This window comes from Petaurus breviceps, unplaced genomic scaffold, assembly GCF_028583685.1.
Source record: "Petaurus breviceps papuanus isolate PSGF00001 unplaced genomic scaffold, PetGlider_PUasm1.0 65, whole genome shotgun sequence".
In the NCBI taxonomy this organism is placed as follows: Eukaryota; Metazoa; Chordata; class Mammalia; order Diprotodontia; family Petauridae; genus Petaurus; species Petaurus breviceps.
The window spans coordinates 1,032,363-1,055,364 of NW_027186436.1; the positions used below are offsets into that span (position 1 = coordinate 1,032,363).

At 43.0% G+C, this 23,002-nt stretch overlaps 1 protein-coding gene across 3 annotated transcripts in view; it reads right to left on the reverse strand.

Moving 5' to 3' along the window:
• Positions 1 to 5,568: 5,568 nt before the first annotated feature.
• Positions 5,569 to 23,002, reverse strand: part of LOC138173830 (sphingolipid delta(4)-desaturase/C4-monooxygenase DES2-like) — a 72,765-nt gene continuing 55,331 nt past the window's right edge. For all 3 annotated transcript variants that reach the window (XM_069103924.1, XM_069103926.1, XM_069103925.1), the window contains one exon: positions 5,569 to 8,230. In XM_069103924.1, coding sequence (XP_068960025.1) covers positions 8,084 to 8,230 — 147 coding nt within the window. In that variant the 3' untranslated portion in view covers positions 5,569 to 8,083. The remainder of the gene's footprint in view (positions 8,231 to 23,002) is intronic.

Below are 23,002 nucleotides of genomic sequence, written 5' to 3' on the forward strand. Positions count from 1 at the left end.
ATTACTTTAAGAAAGATTCTTGGTGACCCTAGTTTCTTTTATCCCCAAAAAGGAATTTCTAAGCATGTCCCTGCTTTGCTAGTGATTCCCTATCTGGACTGATTATCCATAGAACATAGAATTCCAGATTTGCAAGAGCTCCTAAAAGTCAGCTAGTCCAACTCTCTCATTTTACAGATGAGGAAACTAAGAGTTAGGAAGGGGAGAAATAAGTAGCCCAAGGTAAGAGAAGCAAAACTAGCACATGAATCCAAAATGCCTGAACCTCCCTCCCAAAAAGCGTTCTTTTTCATAACATGAGACATCATTATCATAGCATTAATATGGCATTGTAAGGTTTGCAAAGCCCTTTATGTCTATGATCTCATTTGATTCTCACACTTTGCTGTTGTTATTCATCCCTCATTTTCAAAGAGGACTGATGACATTACAAACGTAAGCCCTGAGAGGTAGGTGCTATTATTTCCCCCATTTTACAGATGAGGAAACTGAGGCAAGAAAAACCTCGATTTACCTAATGATCATACCATTAATAAGTGTCTGAGGCAAAATGTAATCTCCTATCTATCCTCCTGACTCCAAGTCCAGTGCTCTGTCCAGCTGCCTATGACCTCTCCCTCGTCACTTTTGTTTGGTCATGTCCCAACTCGTTTCTGTTTCTCACCACCACCAGCTCTGCTCCTATCAAACCAAAGCTTCCCTTTCCTCAGCTCTTTACTGTCAACTAGCTTTCCCAATGGAAAGGGAAAATTAAATAATGATAATATCACCCAAATATTTGAATAGCATCTTATTTTGCTAAGGCGATACAACTAGTTAACCAGAATCTTCTGTCTCTAAATCCAACATTCTTTTAACTACTGATTCAAACTAGGGGTGTTCAGGAGGCCTAGCGCTTCTGGTGGGGGGGCTTGCCAAGCTCATCAACCTTTGGTGTCCACCCGTGGCTCCAAAAATCAGTACCATATGCAGTGGCCACTGGCTGGGGTGCATGAGCTAAACAAAGGCTGAGGGTAACCGAGTTAGGGGGATGTCTGCCCCAAGCACATGAAGACTTCCCCTGGTGGAATGGGCAGATGAGAACGATTGTTCCAGTGGCCATGAGGGCAGCTGATTCTGGCACTATGGAGTACTTTGAGCTTGGTCAGACATCAGAGATGCCAAGGGCATCCACTGCATCCTGGACCATCACCAGTCCCCTCGACTTTTACCCTGCACTGTACTTAGATGACTCTGGAAGGGAAAGCAAAGGTGACAGCTTTGTGCAGCTCTGCTTCACTTTAATCCAATTCTCATGCAAGTCAAGACATCACCATGATGTCATTGGTCCACTTCGAAAATGAAGGGCCAACAACGATTTAAACTAAGGAGGTTTTTGATTGAGGCCTCTGTCTTGTCAGTCTCATTCCTTCCAGGGCCTCCGAACTTGGGGAAAACAAAACTTAAATCCAAAGGAGAGTTAAAAGTGGTGGGATTTCCAGGTGGCTGAGCACAGAGCTGGGGGGTTGGAGGAGGGGAGAGAGGGAAGAGAGATTCGATCTGACTCTGGGCACACCTCACACTGTGCTGGCTCAGCATGAAGCCTGACCCACTCTCCCTAAGGGGCCATCATACTGCAGCAACGCCAGGACTGGCAGAAAAGGACCAAAGCAGGGATGGTGAACCTACGACCTAGAAGCCACATGCGACCTTCTAGGTCCTTGAGGGCGGCCTTTTGACTGAGTCCAAGTTTTACACAAATCCTTTTATTGAGGGGATTTGTTCTGTGAAGTTTGGATTCAGTCAAAGGGCCAGACTTGAGGACCTAGAGGTCCACATGTGGTCTCAAGGCCACAGGTCCCCCATCCCTAGACTAGAGCCCCCAGACAGCAGTGTGCTAGTAAATATTTAACATCCAGCTCTTCAAAAAGCAAGATATATTTTTAATTCAATCTGCTTTATTAACATTTTCTCCATAACTCTTGTTGTTCAGTCATTTTCAGTTGTGTCCAACTCTTTGTGACCCCATTTGGAGTTTTCTTGGCAGAGATACTGGAGTGGTTTGCCATTTCCTTCTCCAGCTCATTTTTAACAGATAAGGAAACTGAGGCAAACAGGGTTAAGGGACTTGCCCAGGGTCACACAGCTAATAAGTGTCTGAGGCCAGATTTGAACACAAGAAAAGGAGTCTTTCTGACTCCATGCCCAGCACTCTGTCCACTGTGCTACCTGGCTACCCCTTTCACTTTCTTTCTTTTTTTTTTTTTTGCTTTTTGGAGGGCAATTGGGGTTAAGTGACTTGCCCAAAGTCACACTGCTAGTGAGTGTGTCAAGTGTCTGAGGTCAGATTTGAACTCAGGTCCTCCTGACTCCAGGGATCTATTCACTGCACCACGTAGCTGCCCCCCCCCCTTTTACTTTCTTAAGTCTAGACTATCAAAAAATAAAAAATCAAGCCTTGATTTGTAGCATTTGCTGATTTCTGAGGCATAAATTCTTGAACTGAAAATTTAACCATTGGCTCTGGTTTGATACCACTTCCTGGTTTTTCTCCTTTCTACTGTGCTTTTTCCTGTGCCAATTGCCCTTCAGGAAAGGTTGTCCTGGAGATACCAGACTCTGTCAATGTGTTTATGGTCTAGGAGTGGAAAACAGAAAATGGAAGCATCTGTCTTGAAGGAAGAAAGAACCATCTAATCTAAACAGATTGTCCCTGAGCTTGATTTTCTCTGGGCTTCATGGCTTTTGTTATCCCTAGTGCCCCCCAAAGAATAATTTCCACCTTAGTAGGTTATTAGATGCACCATTCAGAGGAAAGAAATCTATAAAAATAAAAGGATTAGAGTCACTCAAGAGTTTGGAATAATGATTAGTTAGCTAATCTACATTTAAAGGGCAAGAAATAATAAAAGATAATGCTGAATCTCCCCAACCAAATTTATTCCAGAGTATAACCACCTTCAAAAGCAAAATTCTCTTCTCCTAATCATATGCATTATACATGGATATAGATAAACACACTTACATATATGTACATATATATGCATAGATATATACATATGTACATGTGTGTATATATAAAACAACTTGGCAGTCACCTCAGAGGGAAGGCACTAGTATTAAAGGTTACCAAGAAAGGCTTCTTGCAGAAGGTAGAATTTTAGCTGAGATTTGAAGAAAGCCAGGGAAACCAGGAGGCAGAGGTGAGGGCAGAGAGAATTCTAAGCATGGGGCACAGTGAAAATGCCCTGAATCAGGAGATGGAGTGTCTTGTTTGAGAAACATGGAAGAGGAACAGCAAGGAGGCCCATGCCAGCTGACTAGAGAATACCCAAGGGAAATGAAGTGTAAGAAGACTGTAAAGGTAGGAAGGGGCAAGGTAATCAAGAACTTTAAAAGCTGAAATGGGGGGTTTTATTTGATTCCAGAGGTGATCTGAAGCCATTGGACTTGGAGTGTGGGGTGTGGGCAGAGGGAAGGGTGTGAATGGAGAGAGGAATGATGGTCAGAGCTGTGCTTTAAGATCACTTTGTTTTGTTTTGTTTTCATTTTGGGGAGGCAATTAGGGTTAAGTGACTTGCCCAGGGTCACACAGCTAGTAAGTTTCTGAGGCTGGATTTAAGCTTAGGTCTTCCTTACTCCAGCCTTTATGCTCTATCCACTGTGCCACCTAGCTGCCCCAAAATGAGAATTGGTAGAGTGTGAATCAAGATTTGAGTTTAAATCCTGCCTCAGACACTTTGTTATTGTTCAGTTGTTGCAGTCCCATATGACTCTTTGTGACCCCATTAGTGTTTCCTTGGCGAAGATACTGGAGTAGTTTTCTATTTCCTTCTCTAGGTCATTTTCCAGATGAGGAAACTGAGACAAACAGGGTTAAGTGACTTGTCCAGGATCACCCCGCTAGTAAGTGTCTGAGGTCAGATTTGAACTCAGGTCTTCTTGACTTCAAGCCTGGCACTCTATTCACTGTGCCACCTAGCTGCCCTTAAGATCACTTTGACAACTGAGTGGGGGATGGGATGGAGTGGAGAAGAGACTTGAGGCAGGGAACTCAACCAACAGACTATTATAATACTCCAGGAATGAGACAATGAGAGCCCGCGCTAGGGTGGGGGCAGCAACAGAGGAAAAAAGACATGTACCCAAGATGTTGTGAAGGGAGGATGGACAGAAGTTGGCAGCACATTGGATACTGGGGAGAGAGAGAGTGATGGATCATCTAGGTGCCTGGGAAGAGGATGGTACCCTCCACAATCATGGAGAAGCTGGGAAGAGGACGATTGAGAGGGAAAAGAGGGGATAGGTTTGGGATGGGTTGAGGTGAAGATGTCTGTGGGACATCCAGGTGGAGATATCCAATAGGCTGTTAGAGATGTGAGACTGGGCATCAGCTAAGGCTGGATAAACAAAATGATAAAATTGTCATTATCATTGAATCCACGGCAGCTGATGATATCGTCAAACACAACCGTATAGAGAGAAAAGAGAAGAGGGCATGGGATAGAGCCTCCAAGGACACCCATAGTTACTCACTCATGGAGGCCTAGAGAATGGCCCAGCCAAATGACCAAAAAGGACCAATCAGGTTAGAGGAGACCCAGGAGAGAGCAGTCCTTCAAAAACTTGCAGAGAAGAGAATTATCAAGAAGAGAGTAATCAACTGTGTCAAAGGTTTTCAGAGGACCAAAATGTTGAGGACTGAGAAAAAGTCATTATAAAATGGATGTAAGAGCTGGGAAAAAAAACCTTAGAATATGGAATGTTTGAACTGCAAGGGATCTTAAAATGAAAGAATGGAAGTTACAGCCACAAAGGTTCTTAAATATCTAGCCCCTTCCTTACCTAACAGATCCCTTCTACATACATTTCAGCCATTGTTTAAATACCTCCAAGTGACAGAAATCATGGTCCCAAGATAAGATCTATTCAATTGCTGGATGGCTGTAATTGTCTTTCTTATACTAAGCTGAAATATTGAACTGGACCTTCTATTCCCTACTTTAAGCAGAACAACTTTAATCCCCCTTTCCACAGGACGTCAAATACTTAAAGACAGTGATGTTTGTCCCTCCCAAGTTTTCTCTCCTCCAAGTTCCCCAATTGCTTCAACTTATCCTCACATAGGAGGTGATAATGTCTACGGAGGTGAGGGAAGATCATCAGCCGCTATTTGAGTCTTCAGAGGGACAGTGCCCAGTTTGGATCCTTAAATAGCGACCTGGGACCTTGTTCTTGGGTGGAATCAGAAGGAAGAGGAATGATCCAAATAAGTGTTCCTGATTCCTCTGTCATGGGCTGATGTCCGATCAACACCAGGTTAGCCAGTTGCATTTGGTGGGAAAGTGGAGGTGTGGTCTCTTCCTTCTAGATTTTTAGGCTCTGGTTAGGAATAAATTCTTACATAGGACCCTCTTTATCTCTAGCCCCACTCTAGTCTGGAACGTAGGGAAAGACAAGGAGGAGTCTAGACCCAGAGGAGGACACAAGGACCATAGCTGTTCCCCTTAGGCTGGAAACCTCAAGGCCATCCCCTCCCCATCCCACCTTCCTTATAAGCATATCCCACAAACAAAGAAAATCCAAGACTGGATTTAATTATTTTATTTTAAGTCCAGATAACCTTCAGAAACACAAGAGATTCAAACATTTATTACATTTGTTTTTCACAGGACAGCTCTGGTCAAGGGCCTCACAGGCCAGATGAATTATCCAGTGGAATGGCCCATAGGCCAATTTATTGATATTTTTCCTACCCCTTCATGACTGGTGACCCTAAGAACGAGCTCCAAAGAATTTCTGGAAGCTGCTCTGAAAAGCATAAAGTGATATATAAACATAAAAGAGAACATTAGACTCATAAAATATCAAAACTGGAAGGGAGCTTGGACTCATGGAATGTAGAATGTTGAAGCTATAAGGAGTTTTTTAACGAGATTCAGAGCTTCAAACCGACTCATTCATAGTCATCCAGCATATTAATGGAAGATCCAAGAATCTGTCCCTTGCTTCTGAGTACCTTTTAGGTCTGGTCATTTTTAGGTCATTACCTTTTATGACTGGGGACATTTCACTAGGAAGACTGGAACATGTCCATAAGAATACAAATTCCATCTCAAAGGCTATTTCTTCTGGGGCTGAGAAAAGGAGCACCTTAGACCCCTCCCTTTCGGTACAGTTGTTACAGGAGCATCCTTTGAGGAACAAAGGGGAAGTTGGATCATAGGCTCTGGTTTACAGCTCTCTGGGCCTTGGGGTCCCAGGTTTCCTATGCCACAGCAGTGGCCAGTCTACTGTTGGTGGTGTGGGAAGAAGACAGTAAGAAGCTAATGATCTATTAGAGGACTCCAGTATCATAATGCTAGTGCAGGCCAACCTTCCTGACCTCTGATCCCAGTAGGCCCCAAGCTGACCAGGGCTGGATCCTCTCAAGAACAATCCTTCCCATATTTCTCTACCCTTCAACAGAGACCAGCAACGGACCCTTCTAAGCAGCTGGTCTTCAAGTAAGGAGAGGTATCACAACAGGCTGTTTAGAAATCCTGGGCAATATTGGGAGAAAGAGATGAAACTGACCCCCATCAGAATTTAAAGAATTTAGTCATCAACGAAAGGGAATGCAGCCCTGGAACCCTACAACTATAGAATGTCAGTACTGAAAGGGGCCTTGGAGATAATCCATCCCAATCACTTAATCTTATAGATGAGGAAGCTTGAGACCCAGAGAGGGGAAATTATTTGTTAGAGGTCACACAAGGTTCTGGTGACAGTATAGGAATCCAGACTCCCGCCTCTGGACCCAGAGGTTTTTCCACATCATCACCTTTCACTGGACTTAAAACGACCCTGCCCAAGGTTCCTTCACAAAGAAAACTGGCTTGTCAGAGGACTCAATTTGCAGGGGTTGGGGTGCAAAGAAGGCTTTGTCCCAAGAAGGAGGCTGATGTCCATGACCACCCAGCTACTCAGGAGTGACCTTGGTGGAGCCACATCTACCAGCCCTAGGGGCCACAAGTTAAGGATAAGGGAGTGGTATGATATGAGAAGGCAAAAAGCACTCTGACTCAAATGTATTTCTCCCTTTTCCACTGAGTGCCTATTACACTGCCATTATAACTTCATTTCTTGAAGTCTTTAAAAAAAAATGCCCCTGTTCAAATGAAGATACCTGAAGAAAGCAATGTGATCAAAGTAGAAAAACGTTGGTGAGGGATTTGGGCTATTCTGATACCAGATCTGCCAGCAGAGTGACTTGGTTGCTGGAATTCTCTGGGCCTCAGTTTCTTCATTGAAAAAATGATACTTAGAGCATGCCTAAGCCCTGCTCCCCATCCCCTTCCCCTCCAGTGGCTCTGATATCCAGTACTGGATTGATCTAACACTGTCTTCTGCCCTAGAGACCAGTCATGGCATGTGCTCAGGAACAAGAAGCCAAAAAGCACCAGGGGAATGAAAATGCTGAAGAACCAGTTCTTCTGCATGGACCCAAATTTGCATGGTGCAGAAAAATATTAACAACCCAAGAATAGTATAAGAACTACCCTTGGGGTCCTTTAGTAAGGAGCCCCAGACCACCCCTGAGCAAAGTTAACAGCCTATCCCTCCTCCTCCCTGCCACCTTCAGGATACTGGATTACAGAATCTAGAACTGGAAGGAATCTTCAAGATCATCTACTTAGCCCAACCATCCCAGAACAGCTCTGGTTCAGAATACAGTAAAAGCAGGAGAGCCAGAACTCAAACCCAGATCTTCTGATTCAAAACGAATGTTCTTTTCCTGCCACATCAGTGCAAAGGAAGAATTCTGTTTTTTTTTCTCTCTTGTTTCTCAGGACTGAAGCAAAAAGTCCAGCGGGTCATGGGATCTGTCCCCCTGCTCAGAGTGTAATGGGAGCTTCCTGGAGGCAGGACAGAGGTGGGTGGGGTTTGTTGTTTCTGCTCTATTTAAACAAGGACACATTTCAGTATTTTGGCCATTTCAGATAACAACTCAGGTTCTACATACAGTTCACATTGAGGACTTCTGGGCCAACCTTTTTTTCCAACCAAGTTAGGTCCCCGACCCAGGCCCAAGATGGCCCTATCAATTGAATAGAGAGGCAGGTTAGAAGGCTTTCAAGGCCTTCTTGTAGACCCTCTTTGTCCTTGAGGCAGGCCCCATGGTGTCTTTGAAGACAAAGTCCCAGAGAACTTGGATCCAGGAATGGTGCTGAGGCAGGTTGTCATAATATTCAGGGGCAATTTTCCGTACCTGGAGAGAAGAAAGAGAATCAGTCAGCATCATAGAATGCTAGAGCTAAAAAGAGTTTAGGCAGGGTGGGGAACCTGTGAAGTATCAGTCAAAGGGCCACACTTGAGGACCTGGAGGGCCACATGTGGTCTCAAGGCCACAAGTTCCTCACCCCTGCTTTAGAGACTCTAAGATTTAGAGCAGAAAAAGGACTTTACTGATGACCCAGGTCATCATTTTAGAGATGAGGCCCAATGTCACATACAGATAGCAGCAGAGACCTGAATACAGGTCTCTTGACTTCTATTCTTATATCATTTCTGCTGCTATCTCCCCCAGCTGACTCCTGAAAAAGGGTCACAATCTACACTGGCAACCAGTTTCCCTGCAGGACCCTTAGTTTCCTCATCTATAAAATGGAGGAATGTTGTAAGGAAAAATGCTTAAAATCTTAAAGCACTCTAGAAACGTCAACTACTGTTGTTTTTGTTATTGTGTTTTGAACCTTAGTACAAGGTGTATAATATACATGATAGAGAATTGGAGTGAATCATCTGTCCAGGTCTCTCATACCTACAAGGAATCTAGATCCAACCCCTTCACTTGACCTGTCCAAGGTAACATGGCAAGATGGTAACCATGCTGGGGCTAGAACCTAGGTTCCTTAATTGCTAGTCCAAAGCAAAGAATGCAAAGACTGTGCATGGAGTCACTAGTCTCCACTCCCCTCTACAGCATTCTTCTCTTTTAGTGCAAAAAACATAAGGCTTTGAGAATAAAATGGGATGGAAAAGTGGTTGGAACTTGAGAAAGGTCTTAAGTATTTCAGGATCTAGTCCAGGGGTGGGAAACCTGCAGCCAACATGAGCAGCACTTGAGGGCTTAGAGGGCCATGTGTGGCCTCCAAGCAGCAGATTCCTCACCCCTGGGATAGCCTATGAAATAAGGATTAGATTTGTCCTGCTTGGGCCCAAAATGCAAAACAACGAACAGTGAATAGGAGTTGCAAAAAGGCTTAATTTAACAGACTGAGCTAGCCTCCAAAGTAGAATGGCTGGTCTTTGGATGTAGCAGGTTCCCTCTACCACTAGAGGTCATGGAAGCCGGGCAGTGTAAGGGGGAATTCCTGTTCAGATATAGGTTGATCTCAGAGGTCCATCTCAGCTCTGAAATCCTAATTCCTTCTGTACTTTCCCCCAACCTATCTCCTCTGATGACACTGTTCTCAAGGCAAAGTGACATTTTACACATCAGTGGAAATGGAGGGGCCATGTAGTAGAGCAGAATTAGCACCCATCTTGTAGTCAGAGTACTTGTAACTAGGACAAGTTACTTAGTCTTCCTGGTCCTCAGTATTCCCATACGCCACATCAGGGAGTTGGACCAGGTAGCCTCCAAGATGCCTTCCAGCTCTAGCTCTATAGGCCTATGAGCCCTCACCCAAGGGCTTTGTGCTTCAAGCTTGACCTATGAGTAGGAAAGGTTTGGCACACTCATCCTTCCTTTTCTGTGGCTTCTAGAATCCATGGCTGCCCCTGTCTATACACAGTAGACAATCTAGACACTGTCTATACCATCAGGGCACAGAGTGGTCCCCAAGGGGCCTGAGATATCCAAGTGGCCCCTAATTCACAGGCCCAAGCCTGTATTAGGAGTGCAAAGAATCTTGAAATAAATAGCATTTAGAGCATCCCATGGTGTCATAGAGTGATAAGAATGCTGGATCTGGGGAATCTGCGTTTGAATCAGCTCTGCTGTTTAGGAAAGCTTAAACAAATCTCTTTTCTCGAGGTCTCTGTTTCTTCCTTTGCCAGCAATAATTCATATCATATAGCACTTTAAGATTTACAAAGCTCTTTCCTTACAACACCACTTTAAAGTGGGATAGTATTTGTTGTTGTTCAATTGCTTCAGTCAAATCAAACTCTTTGTGACCCTATTTGGGATTTAAATGGAAAAGACACTGGACTGGTTTGCCATTTCCTTTTCCAACTCATTTTATAAAGAAGGAAACTGAGGCAAACAAGGTTAAATGACTTGCCTAGGGTCACACAGCTAGTAAATATCTGAGTTCTGATTTAAACTTAGGTCTTCCTGACTCCAGGCTGGGTGCTTTATCCACTGTACCACCTAGCTACCCAATGATGGTATTATTATCCCCATTTTAAGGTGCAGAAATCAAGGCCCTAAGAGGTATAATGACTTACCCTATGCAAATAGTTGCATAGCTAACATCAGAATTCAAACCTAAATCCCCTTATCTCCAAATCCAAAATCCTTTCCACTTCATAATGTCAATAAGGACTTTGGACTAAGTATAATCCCTGAGTTCTTCCTAAGAAAGCAAGTGGTATAGTAAAAAAACATTGGACTTGAAATAGGACTAAGGTTCACAATATTAAGTCACTTAAAAACTCATATCAATGCAATAACCAGTTTTGATTGCAATCCAATCTCTTCCATTGAAAGAGGGGAACGATGAGAATGTATAATGCTACAATGTGTTTTGCATCAGTTATTGGGAAGTGAAAATGGGGTGTGTATGTGTGTGTTTGTGTATGTGTGCGTGTGCATTTTAAGCTTCATATTTTAGTTCCTGTACCTGGCATAAACTAGCTGTGTGATTTTGGATGTTTCCTTACCTATAAAGAGTTTTAAAATAACTTGAATGACCTCCTTCTCCAAGATTGTTGTAAGGAAAACATATACAGTAAAACACTGTACGTGGGAGTGTTACTTCCTCCCTATGTAACCTTAGGCAAGTCATTTTACATCTAAGTGCCCCACGTTCGCCATCAGTAAAATGAAAGGACGTTTGAAGTCCCTTTCCAGTTCAGAAGCCCGAATGGTAGCTAAATTCCCTTTAACTAAGAACAGTCACCCTTCCAGATTTAAGCCACTCCCAATCCTACTCTTCCAGGGAGGATTCCAAAGAAGCCACCGTTCCCCTCCAGGTCTCCCCACCACACCCCAGTCCTGCCCCCATGCCCTACCCCAGCCACAAGGAAAACTGGGAATTACATCTGGGAGTTTAGGATAGAATCTGGACCCTGAGGGAAGGAGTTGGCTTGCTTCCTGATATCTTGCCTCTGGACCTAGATGGCTCTTGGGGAGCTGGTGACTTTGCAGAACTCTCCTTCACTTAAATCCAATTCACTCGCAAGTCATGGCATCCCCTCCCTGACAAACAAGAATCCCGCTGCGCCAGGCTTTTTGGGGTTTTCAGTAGGTGTTCCCAGCTTGATCGGCCTCAGTGCAGAAACCAAAGCAAGCCCCTGGGGCTATTTACGCCTTCCTCGGGGAGATTGTTATTGGACAACAGAAATAACTCAGCTAGAAGGAAATGTAAGAGAAATGTCCTAACAAATGGAAGAAGATTGAAGAGCTCCGGGTGACTTCCCCTCTTCTCCCCCTTAGCACCTAGCCTAGGACTAGGCACAGAACAATAAATATTTCACAGATAAGAAGAGTCTATGGGCAGGAAACCAAAAACAGATTTTATAAGTTCAACTTCTTCCTTTTGCTAATAAGGAAGCTGAAGTCCTGGAAGAGGGATGTGACTTGCCCAAGGCATTAGGCAAAAACTCTCTCTGGAGAAGAGATAGAATGGGGCTGGATGACATCATAGCATCAGAGACATTCGGATTCTGAGAGTTTGAAAGGAATTCTAGAGGTTTAGTTTATTAGCTGGGAAAGCTGAAGCCTGTAGACCCTGATTGGCAGGACTGTCTCCCCCCTTCATAATACCCTTGACGAGTTGCCAGATTACTAATTCCACAATTACAAATTCTGACCATTGGAGAAAATTCAGATAAAAGGGAGAATGGATGAGATGGGCATGAAAAATGGGGAGCAATGTCTAAGGTCTGACTATTCCTATGTATGACTGAGGACAGGGTCACTAAGGATGAGAAGGATGAGGAACTCGGAGGACATGGTACTGAAGGGGACAGGGCTTGGGGTAAAGAAAACTGTGAGCTAGGCACTAAGCTGACAGAGTAGAAAAAAGAATGACCTGGAAGTCCACAGGTGAAAACACTAAGAACCTGTGCTACTCAGGATTCATCGAATTTCCAAGGGTGAAAAGGTAGCAATCCTTGCTCATCCTTCTTTCTCGATAAGGACCAATCACAGGGTGTTGTCTTTTTTTTTTTCTTTTTGGAGGGCAACTGGGGTTAAGTGACTTGCCCAAGGTCACACCACTAGTGTTCTATGTCTAAGGCCAGATTTGAACTCAGGTCCTCCTGACTCCAGGGCCAGTGTTCTGTTCACTGTGCCACCTAGCCACCCCCTCACAGGGTGTTGTTTTGAACTGTGAGTGAATTGAATTTAAGTGAGGCAGAATCGCCCCAAATCCTCAGCCTCACTCCCTCCTCCAGTCATGAAGACCAGTGGCTAGATGATGGCTTGAAATTCATCAGGTGACCTCGGCCTTTCTAAATTAAAGTCTTTCCCAGCCCCCTTGAGTGATGGAGGATGAACACTGGCAATAAGGTGCATACCAATTCCTCTTCCTTGCCCTATGTGTCAGGAATGAAGAGAAGGAAAGTGGTCTTAAGGAGTGAGGTCAGAAGGAAGCATCAGTCAGAGGAAGAAATCTAAGCTGAAGATGGGTTTGATAACTAAAAGGGAGGGTCCCACAGGGCACAGTGAAAAATGAAAGCAAAGAGAGTATGGCCTGGGGATGGCTGGGGTGTCATTTATTCATGAGAGGAGCTGATACTAGCAAGTCCCCACTAATCTGTTCTAAGGGATCAGGGTTCATCACCTCCTTGTTCCTGAAAGTTATGCCTCCATTAATGCTGCCCCAGATGGCATAAAGGATTTTGGTCTGCCAAATCATATGGCATGGTGAGCTTGGAGTCCATTAAAACCCATAAATCTTTTTGAGATAAACCATTATCTGGTTATGCCTCTCCATCTTGTACTTGTGACATTTTTTTTTAATTCAACTGCAAGATTTTAGATTAATCCCTTGTTAATCTGATCTCATTACATTCAGCTCCATGCTATATCTATCTAGTCTCTGATAATCTTGGATCCTGAGTCTATCCATTGGGTTAGCTATCCATCCCATGATGGTGTCTGCCATCTGCAGATCTGATAATTCTGCCTTTATCCAAGTCTAGGTATGTTCCGGCTTGTCAACATCCACTGTAAAATGTGATGCCTACGAGAGAGCTCCAATACTCCAGATGTGATCTGACAAGGACAGAGGACATCTGGACTCAAACCTTCATCATTCTCAAGTCCAGATTTATATGAACTCAACCTAAGATTGCATTTGGTTTTCTGGTTGTACGTTGTACTGTTGATTCAGATTGAATTTACAAGCCACTAAAATCCTCCTCTTCTTCTCATGAGCTATTATTCAACTACATTTGCCATTAGGTGGGATTGGAACTAGTAGAATTAATGCTAATAGCTCAGTGTCAACCTGGAGAGAAGTCTCTAGGAAACACCAGTACTCTAGAATAGAGAGTCAAGATTTTTATCAATGCTTTAGATAAAGGCATAGGTGGCCCAAAGCTTAAAAGGGTAACTAATGTATTAGATGGCAGAGTTGTGACCCAAAACGATTTTGACAGGGTAAAACAACGGACTTAAAAGATAAAATTTTATATGAGTAAAAAAAAGTAGCACCTTGCTCTAAAGATAAAAAGAAAAAATCAACAGGGTGTTGGAGGTGTTCTAGGACATGCTAACTGATGTCTTTCTGTGTATTAGTACAGAGGGAGTTGGAGTAGGGGGTGGAGTAAATTACTTTTAAGCTACCACAGGAATACTAAAATTCTATGATTACAAGATGGCAGAGACATGACCACAGGTATGTTTAGTACTGGTGGAATTAAGGCTAATGTACACTTGAAGAGAAACCTCTGGAAACCATCACAATACGGTGACCTCATTGGGAATTTCCCACCCAAGTTATGAATTTCTAATGGTTCATCACTAGTCTTGGAAGCTCCATCTGAGGGGAAAGGGAAGCCAAAGATCTGGGTAATCCACAACCTTGATAATAAAACCAGTCTTCCCAGAACCCATGCTAGGCTGTCATCCTCTGACAGCTCCAGGGTGATAAATGAGAGCACTGTAATCAGCTAAACTGGGCAAACAAGCAAGGCAGTCACCTGACCACTGGATTTGTTTGTTTTTTTTCCTGACCATTCTTTCTTGGTATCCTTTGCTGGGTCCTCTCCCAGACCATGACCTCTAACCATACATGTCCTAGGCGCTCTTCTCTTTTCCCTCTATACTATTTTACTTGGTGATCTCATCAACTTACGCAGATTTATTTACCCTCTTTATGTTGACGATTCTCAAATCTACCTATCCTGCCCCAAATTCTCTGCTTACCTCCAATGTCACAACTCCAACCGCCTTTCAGATATCTCAAATTCAATGTCCAGTAGACATTGTAAACTCAATATGTCCAAAATGGAACTTACTATCTTTCCCCCAAAACCTCCCCCTTCTCCTGCTGTTCAGTCATTTCAGTTGTGTCAGATTCTCCATGACCCCATTTGGGATTTCTTGGCAAAGATTTCCTTCTCCAGGTCATTTTATAGATGATGAAACAGAGGTTAAGTTAAACGGGGTTAAGTGACTTGCCCAGGGTCACACAGCTCGTCAGTATCTGAGGCCAGATTTGAATTCAGAAAGATGAGTTTTCCTGACTTCCAGCCCAGCACTCTGTCCATTGTGCCCCACCACCTCCTACCCCAAAGAGCAACGCCATCCTCCCAGTCCCTCAGGCTTGAAATCTAGGAAGCACCAGAATTCTTCACTATCTCTCATCACTCCCCCACCCCATACCTTTGTGACATCTCTTGAACACACACACACACACAACCACCCCCAACACTGCCATCACTCTAGGGTAGACCCTTGTCTCCTCACATATTGATTACTGTAGGTCTGCCTGCCTCAATTCTTTCCCCATTCCACTCCATCTTCTATTCAGCCACTAAAGTGGCTTTTCTAAAGTGCAGGTCTGATTATGTCACCCTCACCCCTACTTAACAAACTTTAGTAGTTCCCTATTACCTCCAGGAGGAAATACAAAATGTGCTGTTTGGCATTCAAAGCCTTTCATAACCCAGTTCTGCCCTTACCCCTTGCCTATTTTTTTGGTCTCCTTTTACCTTACTCCCTGACATGTACCAGGGACTCCTGCCTGTTCCCCAAACAAGACACTCCATCTCTGAGCTCCAGGCTTTTTTTTCTGGCTGTCCCCTATGCCTGGAACACTTTCCCTCCTGCACTCCAACTACTCCCTGGTTTACCTTAAGTCCCAACTAAAATCCCAGGAAGTCTTTCTCAACCCCTCTTAATTCTAGTGCCTTCACTCTGTTAATTATTTCCTATTTATCCTGTATATAGCTTCCTTTATGTATCTTTGTTTGCATGGGTATATATTTGTTTGCAAGAGAACAAGTATATATTTGTTCACCTTATTAGATTATAACTTCCTTAAGGACAGGAAATGTCTTTTGCCTCTTTTTTCTTTTTTGTATCCCCAGTGCTTAGTATAATGCCTGGCACATAGTAGGTTTCTAATAAATGTTAATTGATTAACTGATTAATTGGACACCAGCTTGGGATTTTGTCAAGTGGCGACCTTTGAGGATCCCAGAACACTCTTTGGGGTGCCAAGTCTGCCTTTTCAGGGGTTGATAAAATGAGGGGAAAAAAAGATTGAAGTCATCCCTCCTCTTAGGAACAAGAGGACAGCTGAGAAAAGCCAACTCCTCCTTATAGTTTTAATGACCAGAATCAACCTAATTTGATCACTCTAGAAGGGGTTCTCAACAAGCATGGTGTGCCAGAAATTGTATGCATGTTATACTTGCAATCCCATTCATTTACCCCATTCTCTTAACTCTCCAATTGGAGTTATTGGCTCCAATATTGGTTCCAATTCTTCCCAGGAGCAAAAATAGGTTATGAGTAAGGCTATGGAGCCCAGTTGGACTCTGCCAAAGACTTCTGGATTCTAAAGAGCCCAGACCTGAGAGTCAAGAGAGTTGGTTCTACTTCTGGTTAAGCTATTAATTTCCTGTATGACCTTGGGCAACTTTCTTCCTTTTTTCTCGGCCACAATTTCTTCATCTATAAAATGGAGCTAGCAATCACCACTCTGTCATGCCTCCTTCACAGGGTGCTGTGAAGATGAAATGAGATAAGCCCTAGAAAGGTATAAATCAGAAGTGTAAATTATTCTTAGGATCATCATCATTTTATACCCCTGCTATGAGCTGCTGGGGGCATGGGGGTGGTGAGAGGCTCTCCATTTTGGAAGACTAGTCCCATTTTTCTGAATTTTAATCAGTCACCAAACAAGAATGAGAAATATCCTAGACCCTTAAAAGAAATTTCTGCTCTTGGAGATAAGGAGAGAAGGAAGGTATATGCCAGTGGCCTCAGTAGTGCCAGAGATAGGATTTCTTCCCAGTACTCTGTTTTTTCATGTACAGATGTTTACAAGAGAAGGCTGTGTACATTTGCCCAGCTAAACCAGCTGAAAAAACTTTTCTAGCAATCTCTCCCCACCCCCACCCAACTTAAAACACTGCCCTGTAAACAAACAAAAGGCCCAGTGTCTCCAACCAAGCAAGTCAGCAAGGAAACCGTCAAATTCAGCTCAGTTTTGGTTGGGTCTGAAGTTCAGCTCCACAGGCTTGGTAGTACCTTAGTACATAAGACATCCCATCAATCTGAGACAGGTAAAGGTAGAGTAGGGGGGAGGAAGAGGAGGAGAGGGAGAAACATCAAAGAGAAGTTCTATTGTTAAAATAAGTAATGGTTTCTTCCCTGGTTATGCTAGTCTAGAAGTCAGTACGGAGGGATGAAATATCATTACCCATCTCCTATTTGCTCCAAGTCTCCGAACCATAGAACATGGAATGTCAAAACTGGAAGGTACCCAACCCACAGTGTAGGTAGGGTATTTCTTTTCTGCCCATGGATTTTCTCCTCCTCTAAGACAGGAAGGGAACTAAAAATTCCATGAGCTTCCTTAGCTTCTTTTAAGAGAAGAAGAAAATTCCAAGAGTTTCTTTGGTCCATCCCCCCCAAATTGTACAGAAGCAGACTGGGTCAGAGGAAAAACCACTGGGTTCAAGATGTAGCTCTGTCACTTAGAATAATGCTTTGGGGCCTTGGCATTTGTTAGCAGATTGCTTGCTGGAAGTCTTATTAACAGATATACTGAAGATAATTGGAACACTGCAAAAGTTTAGAGAAGTAGCCTCATAAAAGCACTGTTAGGACTTTTCCAAAGATCCCATTGTTTTTTCTCCTTGAGAATCAAGGAAGCCTCCATTTGGTTGGCCACAAGGTTATTTATTATAAAGCTTAGCATGAAAACATACTGAATGAATTTCCAATTTTGGAACCCAACTTTACTCAGGATTAAGCTATTAGTCAAAGAATGAAGGTTCAAAGAAACTATGCAAGGTCAGCCTATAATTTCCAAACTAAAACTCAGTAGAACAGTCTACAGTAAGTTCTCATCCCCACCCCCATCCCCAAGTAAATTAGTCTGGTTGTAGATAAAGACTCCTAATTCCCTAATAATAATTTTTTGTACAGTTATTTAATTTATCTATATTGAGAAGAGAGGAACAGCTAAATGGTGCAGTGGATAGAGTGATGGGCTTGGATTCAAGAGGACCTGACTTCAAATCTGGCCTCAGATTCTTACTGGATAAATCATTTAACTTTGTTTGTCTCAGTTCCTTGTCTGGAAATGAGCTGGAGAAGGAAATGGCAAACTACTCCAGTATCTCTGCCAAGAAATTCCCAAAGAGGGTCACAAAGAATCCAACACAACTGTGATGGAATCCTAATAAAGCTGTCCTCAGCCCCAGTATTCTAACTTTGTTACAGGCCCCACTGAACAGCAGGCATGTTCTGATTTAACCACACAATCTGACCTGAACCACACTACAGGCCCCCAGATTCAATACAATCTTTTCCCCTAGATCCAATTCACACATTTGAACAGGTGTGTTCTCGTACTCAACCAAATCACATCATCAGTTTGGCCCAAAACAGGACCACAATACCTAACTATCCATCCTGACCAGACAGGACCACAATAGCCAGCCAATCAGAGGGCAGCACAACCAGGATGTCTGACCACCAAACCATAGAAGGGACTCTTCCTCCATTACCTAATCCCTTAACAAACTCCTCCTACCTTTTTAATATTCATAATTTCTGTTAGGTAATTGCATCTTTACCCTCTACAGATCCATCTTGCTTTCTCTGAAGATGCTGATTCTTCTTGGAACCTAACCCATTTCTGAGGGGTGTCAATTCTCAAGAAATGCCTATACTTGGATTAAAGGTGGTCCGATTCTGAATTTTTTGATATGGTGCCACCGTGAAACTGCAATGCTAGAATCAAATCACACCTATGACATGACCTATGTTACCTTGGCAAAGGTATTTAAACCTCTCGGCGCCTTCATTGAGGAGCTAGGTGGTGCAGTGCATGGAGTGCTGGGCCTAGAGTCAGGATAACATCTCCCTGAGTTCAAATCCAGCCTCAAACACTTCCTAGCTTTGTGGCCCTGGGCAAATCACTTTGCCCTGTTTGCGTCAGTTTCCTCACCTATAAAATGAGCTAGAGAAAGAAATGGCAAACCACTCCAGTGTCTTTGCTAGGAAAATCACAGATGGGGTCACAAAGAGTCAGACACAATTCAACAAGTGCCTTAGATTCCTCATCCATAAAATGAGGAGATTAAACTAGATGGCCTCTGAGGACACTTCCAGTTCCAAAGCCTATTCTTCTAGAAAATGTATGAGTAAGGGGCAGCCAGGTGGCACAGTAAACAGAGCACCTGCCCTAGAGCCAGGAAGACCTAAGTTCAAATCTGACCTCAGTCACTTAACACTTACTAGCTATGTGACCTTGGGCAAGTCACTTAAAACCAATTGCCCTGCCTTTCCCCTCCAAAAAGAAAAAAAAATGTATGAGTAAAAATAGAAGATGGAACAACCACATGTCAAGAATGGGGGCTAATTAACCCATGAAGAACCCAAATATTTCATTGTTGTTGTTATTCAGTTGTGTACAACTCTACATGACACTATGGACGTTTTGTCCATGAGGTTTCATTGGCAAAGACACTGAAGTGGTTTGCCATTTCCTTCTTCAGTGTGCCCTCATTTTACAGATGAAGAAGTGAGGCAAATAGGGGTTAAGTGACTTGCCCAGGATCACACAGCTAGTGTCTGAAGCCAAATTTGAACTCAGATCTTTCTGGCTCCAAGTCTGGTGCATTACCTAGATCCTCCAAATATTCTATTAAGATCCTCGTAATGTCAGAAGCAAAACAAGAAAGGAACCCAGCAGAGTGAATGAACACCCCCCACCCCCATCACAAATTTTGAGAATAGCATAAGTTACAGTCGATGTGATAGGTAGGGATTAGTGGGTTTGTAGCAGCATTCCTGGAGGAAATATCCAAATCTCTAAGATCACAGATGCATTTGAGGACTAAGCACCAAAGAGTAGAGGCAGAGTTTCTCTCTTACTCCTGTTTCTTATTTAGAGAAGGGTGGTCTTTCTCCATCTCTCTTCTATCCCTATCCCTGCCCCAAGAGCCACCCCACCCCCAAAGAATTAAAAAAAAACTAACTTGCTTTTTCCACCTAACCAACCCAGGTCAACAAAACTAGGATCTTTATTACTCTGTTTCATCTTCCCAGAGATCCTTTCAATTTAGTTTGGATACTCCCCATCTGTCCTTAAGTGTGTGTGTGTGGTTTGTTTTCTCCCTCAAAAGTCTCTCCAGGTTCACTCTACATAAGGACCTTTTCTGCCCACCTGGCATTTGTGATTCACTATTAAAGGTTTTTAAAGCTAAGACCATATGCAAGGTAGGTAGCTACCTGACTGAGCCAATTTTCATTCAAATGACCAATGGTCAGTATCCTTGTCCATGGGCCAAAATGTTTCTATCGTGATTGTGACATTTATTTTAATAAATCTATACTTCTCTTTTCAAAGATGGACCTATGAGAGTGTGAGTCCTTAGGTACAATTGACCAAGAGACTTGAAGGAATTTGTAAAAGAAGTACGTCCATGAGAAGAATCTTACTAATAGCAATTGCCTTTGCCTTTCTGAATGTTGGTTTACTGATATCCGAAACGAAGATAAGCACACTTGTATCGCCTTCTTATAGGGTCGTTTGTGAGGGAAACACTTAGTAAATGGTAAAGCACACGAGAAATGGGAACTGCTTTTATTGAGAGGAGTGGTAGTTGGGAAGGACATATAGCTTGGGTATGGCAAGGGAGCCCACATTCCCAGTCTGGAAACTCTAAGTGACAGGCCTGGCTCCAAGCATAGTATCCGTAGTTGGCATGGGACAGGGCAGGATTCCAGGGAACCTACAACCAACCCAACTCCAAACTAACCCAAAAGCACAGGACTCAAACAAAGAGAAATTGGAGGTGGGAAGGAAGGAAGGCAGGAGACACAGAAAGAGATGACTCCAAAGGTAATGAGCTTCCCATCACTGCAGGAGTTAGCGATGTCATAAGGGAGTTTAGTTATTGGTTCAACTAGAAACCCCTCAGATCCCTTCCAGCTCTTAAGTTTTGTGATTCTATAAAGGATGGAGCCACTCAAGATCCCTGTGGGAAGGTTGATTTGGGGGTGTCAGAAATAGCCAGTAAATGGTGGTGGGAGGAGACAATCCACAGTGGTTTCGTGGTATTTGCATTAGGCTTTGATGGGATTGGTAGAAATTTAAGAGGTGAAGAGGGGAAGGAGGGACAATCTGAGCATAGATAATATTGTGAACAAAAGTATAAATGCCCGCCAGAGTAAAGCATGGAGAACAATTCATTTTGGCTGGAATATAGATTACGTGGCAGAGCATACCTGGCATTGGCAGTGTAGCTATAACTTTCTAATGCTAGTAAAACAAAAGTGGCATTGCCAAGGTGGCACAGCAGATAGAGTGCTGGCCTAGAGACAGGAAGACTCACCTTCCTAAGTTCAAATCTGGCTTCAGACACTTTCTAGTTCTGTGCCTCCAGGTAAGTTACTGAACCCTGTCTACCTCAGTTTCCTCATCTGTAAAATGAGTTGGAGAAAGAAATGGCAAAACCACTTGTAATGGAAATGCAAATTTAAAGATCTTCCCTACCCCTAAGCTAAAGTACACCTGGAGCCTGGAGCCTGGGGTGGGAAGCTTGTTTTTCAGTAGATACTTCTTGATTGGCCAGTGAGTCAATAAGGTTGTTACATTCTCTGAGCCAGGAGAAGGCTATATAAGCCCTGATATGTAGCTTTGTTTAGGGGGCTCACTTTGAGAAGTGTTCTGTGATTTGATATGGATTCTGGGAAGCCGTTGTCCTGAGCCGCACCCCCCCCCCCGCGCTTTGAAAAACCCAGATGTTGACTGGGTATGGATGTGATGGTTGTACAGTTTGGAAATCTGTCTACTTGATCTGTTTCTGTCTTGATAATTCTGCCTGTATACTTTGAAGTTCAGGGTGCTGACCTTTTTCCCCTGAACAAGGTAAACGATATATGTTTGACTGATTAAAGTAAGCTTGTTAACCCATTTTGAGTTGCTCTCCTTTATCAAAGCAGATCCAAGAACCTGTGGTGGCAGCAAACCCTGAGGACGCTTGGGGTGCTTGCTGCTACACCACTCCAATATCTTTGCCAAGAAAACCCCAAATGGGGTCACAAAGAGTCAGATACCACAGAAACAAATGAACAACAACAAAGGATTGGAAACATTTGTCCTATACTAATGAAATACTTCTAAATACATCTGTGAAGTGTCCAGATTCTCAGATGTTTTGTGAATAAATTTTGCTTAGTTGTATGTGTTTGTGTGTGTGTGCATGTGTATGCTCTTTTTTCCATGAATGTCTAGCACATTGCAATCCTCAAACAGGATTACCTTTGTTGTACTGGCACAATCAGTGACTACCTGCATGTCCAGCAGTAACATTTTAGAAAGTTTTATCAGCCAGCAATATCTTCTGTTCATAAGTATTCAAAAATCACATGCAAGAATGGATTTAAATTTTCTGAATATCAAGATTGAACTTCAAATTGCTGTAGAGTTAGTAATTGCTTATTAAATTAGTTTTGATGTTAGCACTGCATGTGCTATGCATACTCTGATTTTATTAAGATAAAAAGTTCAACTGCAGAGCCTCCTTTTCACTGTAGCCCAATATTAGGTGAAATAAATATAGATTACTTTGTAAAAAAAAAAATCTCTGATGTTACTTTCACCTCACCAATGGGAGAAATTTAAGTTTTTATCCTAACATTCAGTAGGGATCAATTGTTTCATAGAAATACACTAATAGCTTTTTAGTGGCTCAAGTCAGTAACTATTTAGATAAGAGTAAGGTTGGATTTGGAGTTGAAAATTCCACATTTGCCACTGACTAGCTGTGTGACCTTGTACACATTCACAACTTCTCCTTGTATAAAATGAGTGGGAGGTATTGGATAATCTTTTAATATTCTACCCAACTTTTATTGTCAGAAAACGGAGACACGGGTGATAAAGGGGCATGGGTGTATCAATATATAAGGGGTAAGAATTCAGGCTCTGTCCTATTGAATTTCATGCTGACAAAGCTGGGGGAGTTATCTCTACAATATATACTCCAGTTTGTTAACTCTCTTTAAGAGCCCAATTCAACTCTCTTCTAGAAACAAGTTATTAAGTACCTATTCTATGTACCTTATAGAGATAAGGCTGAAAAGAGGAGATGGCATGGGGCCAAGGTCATG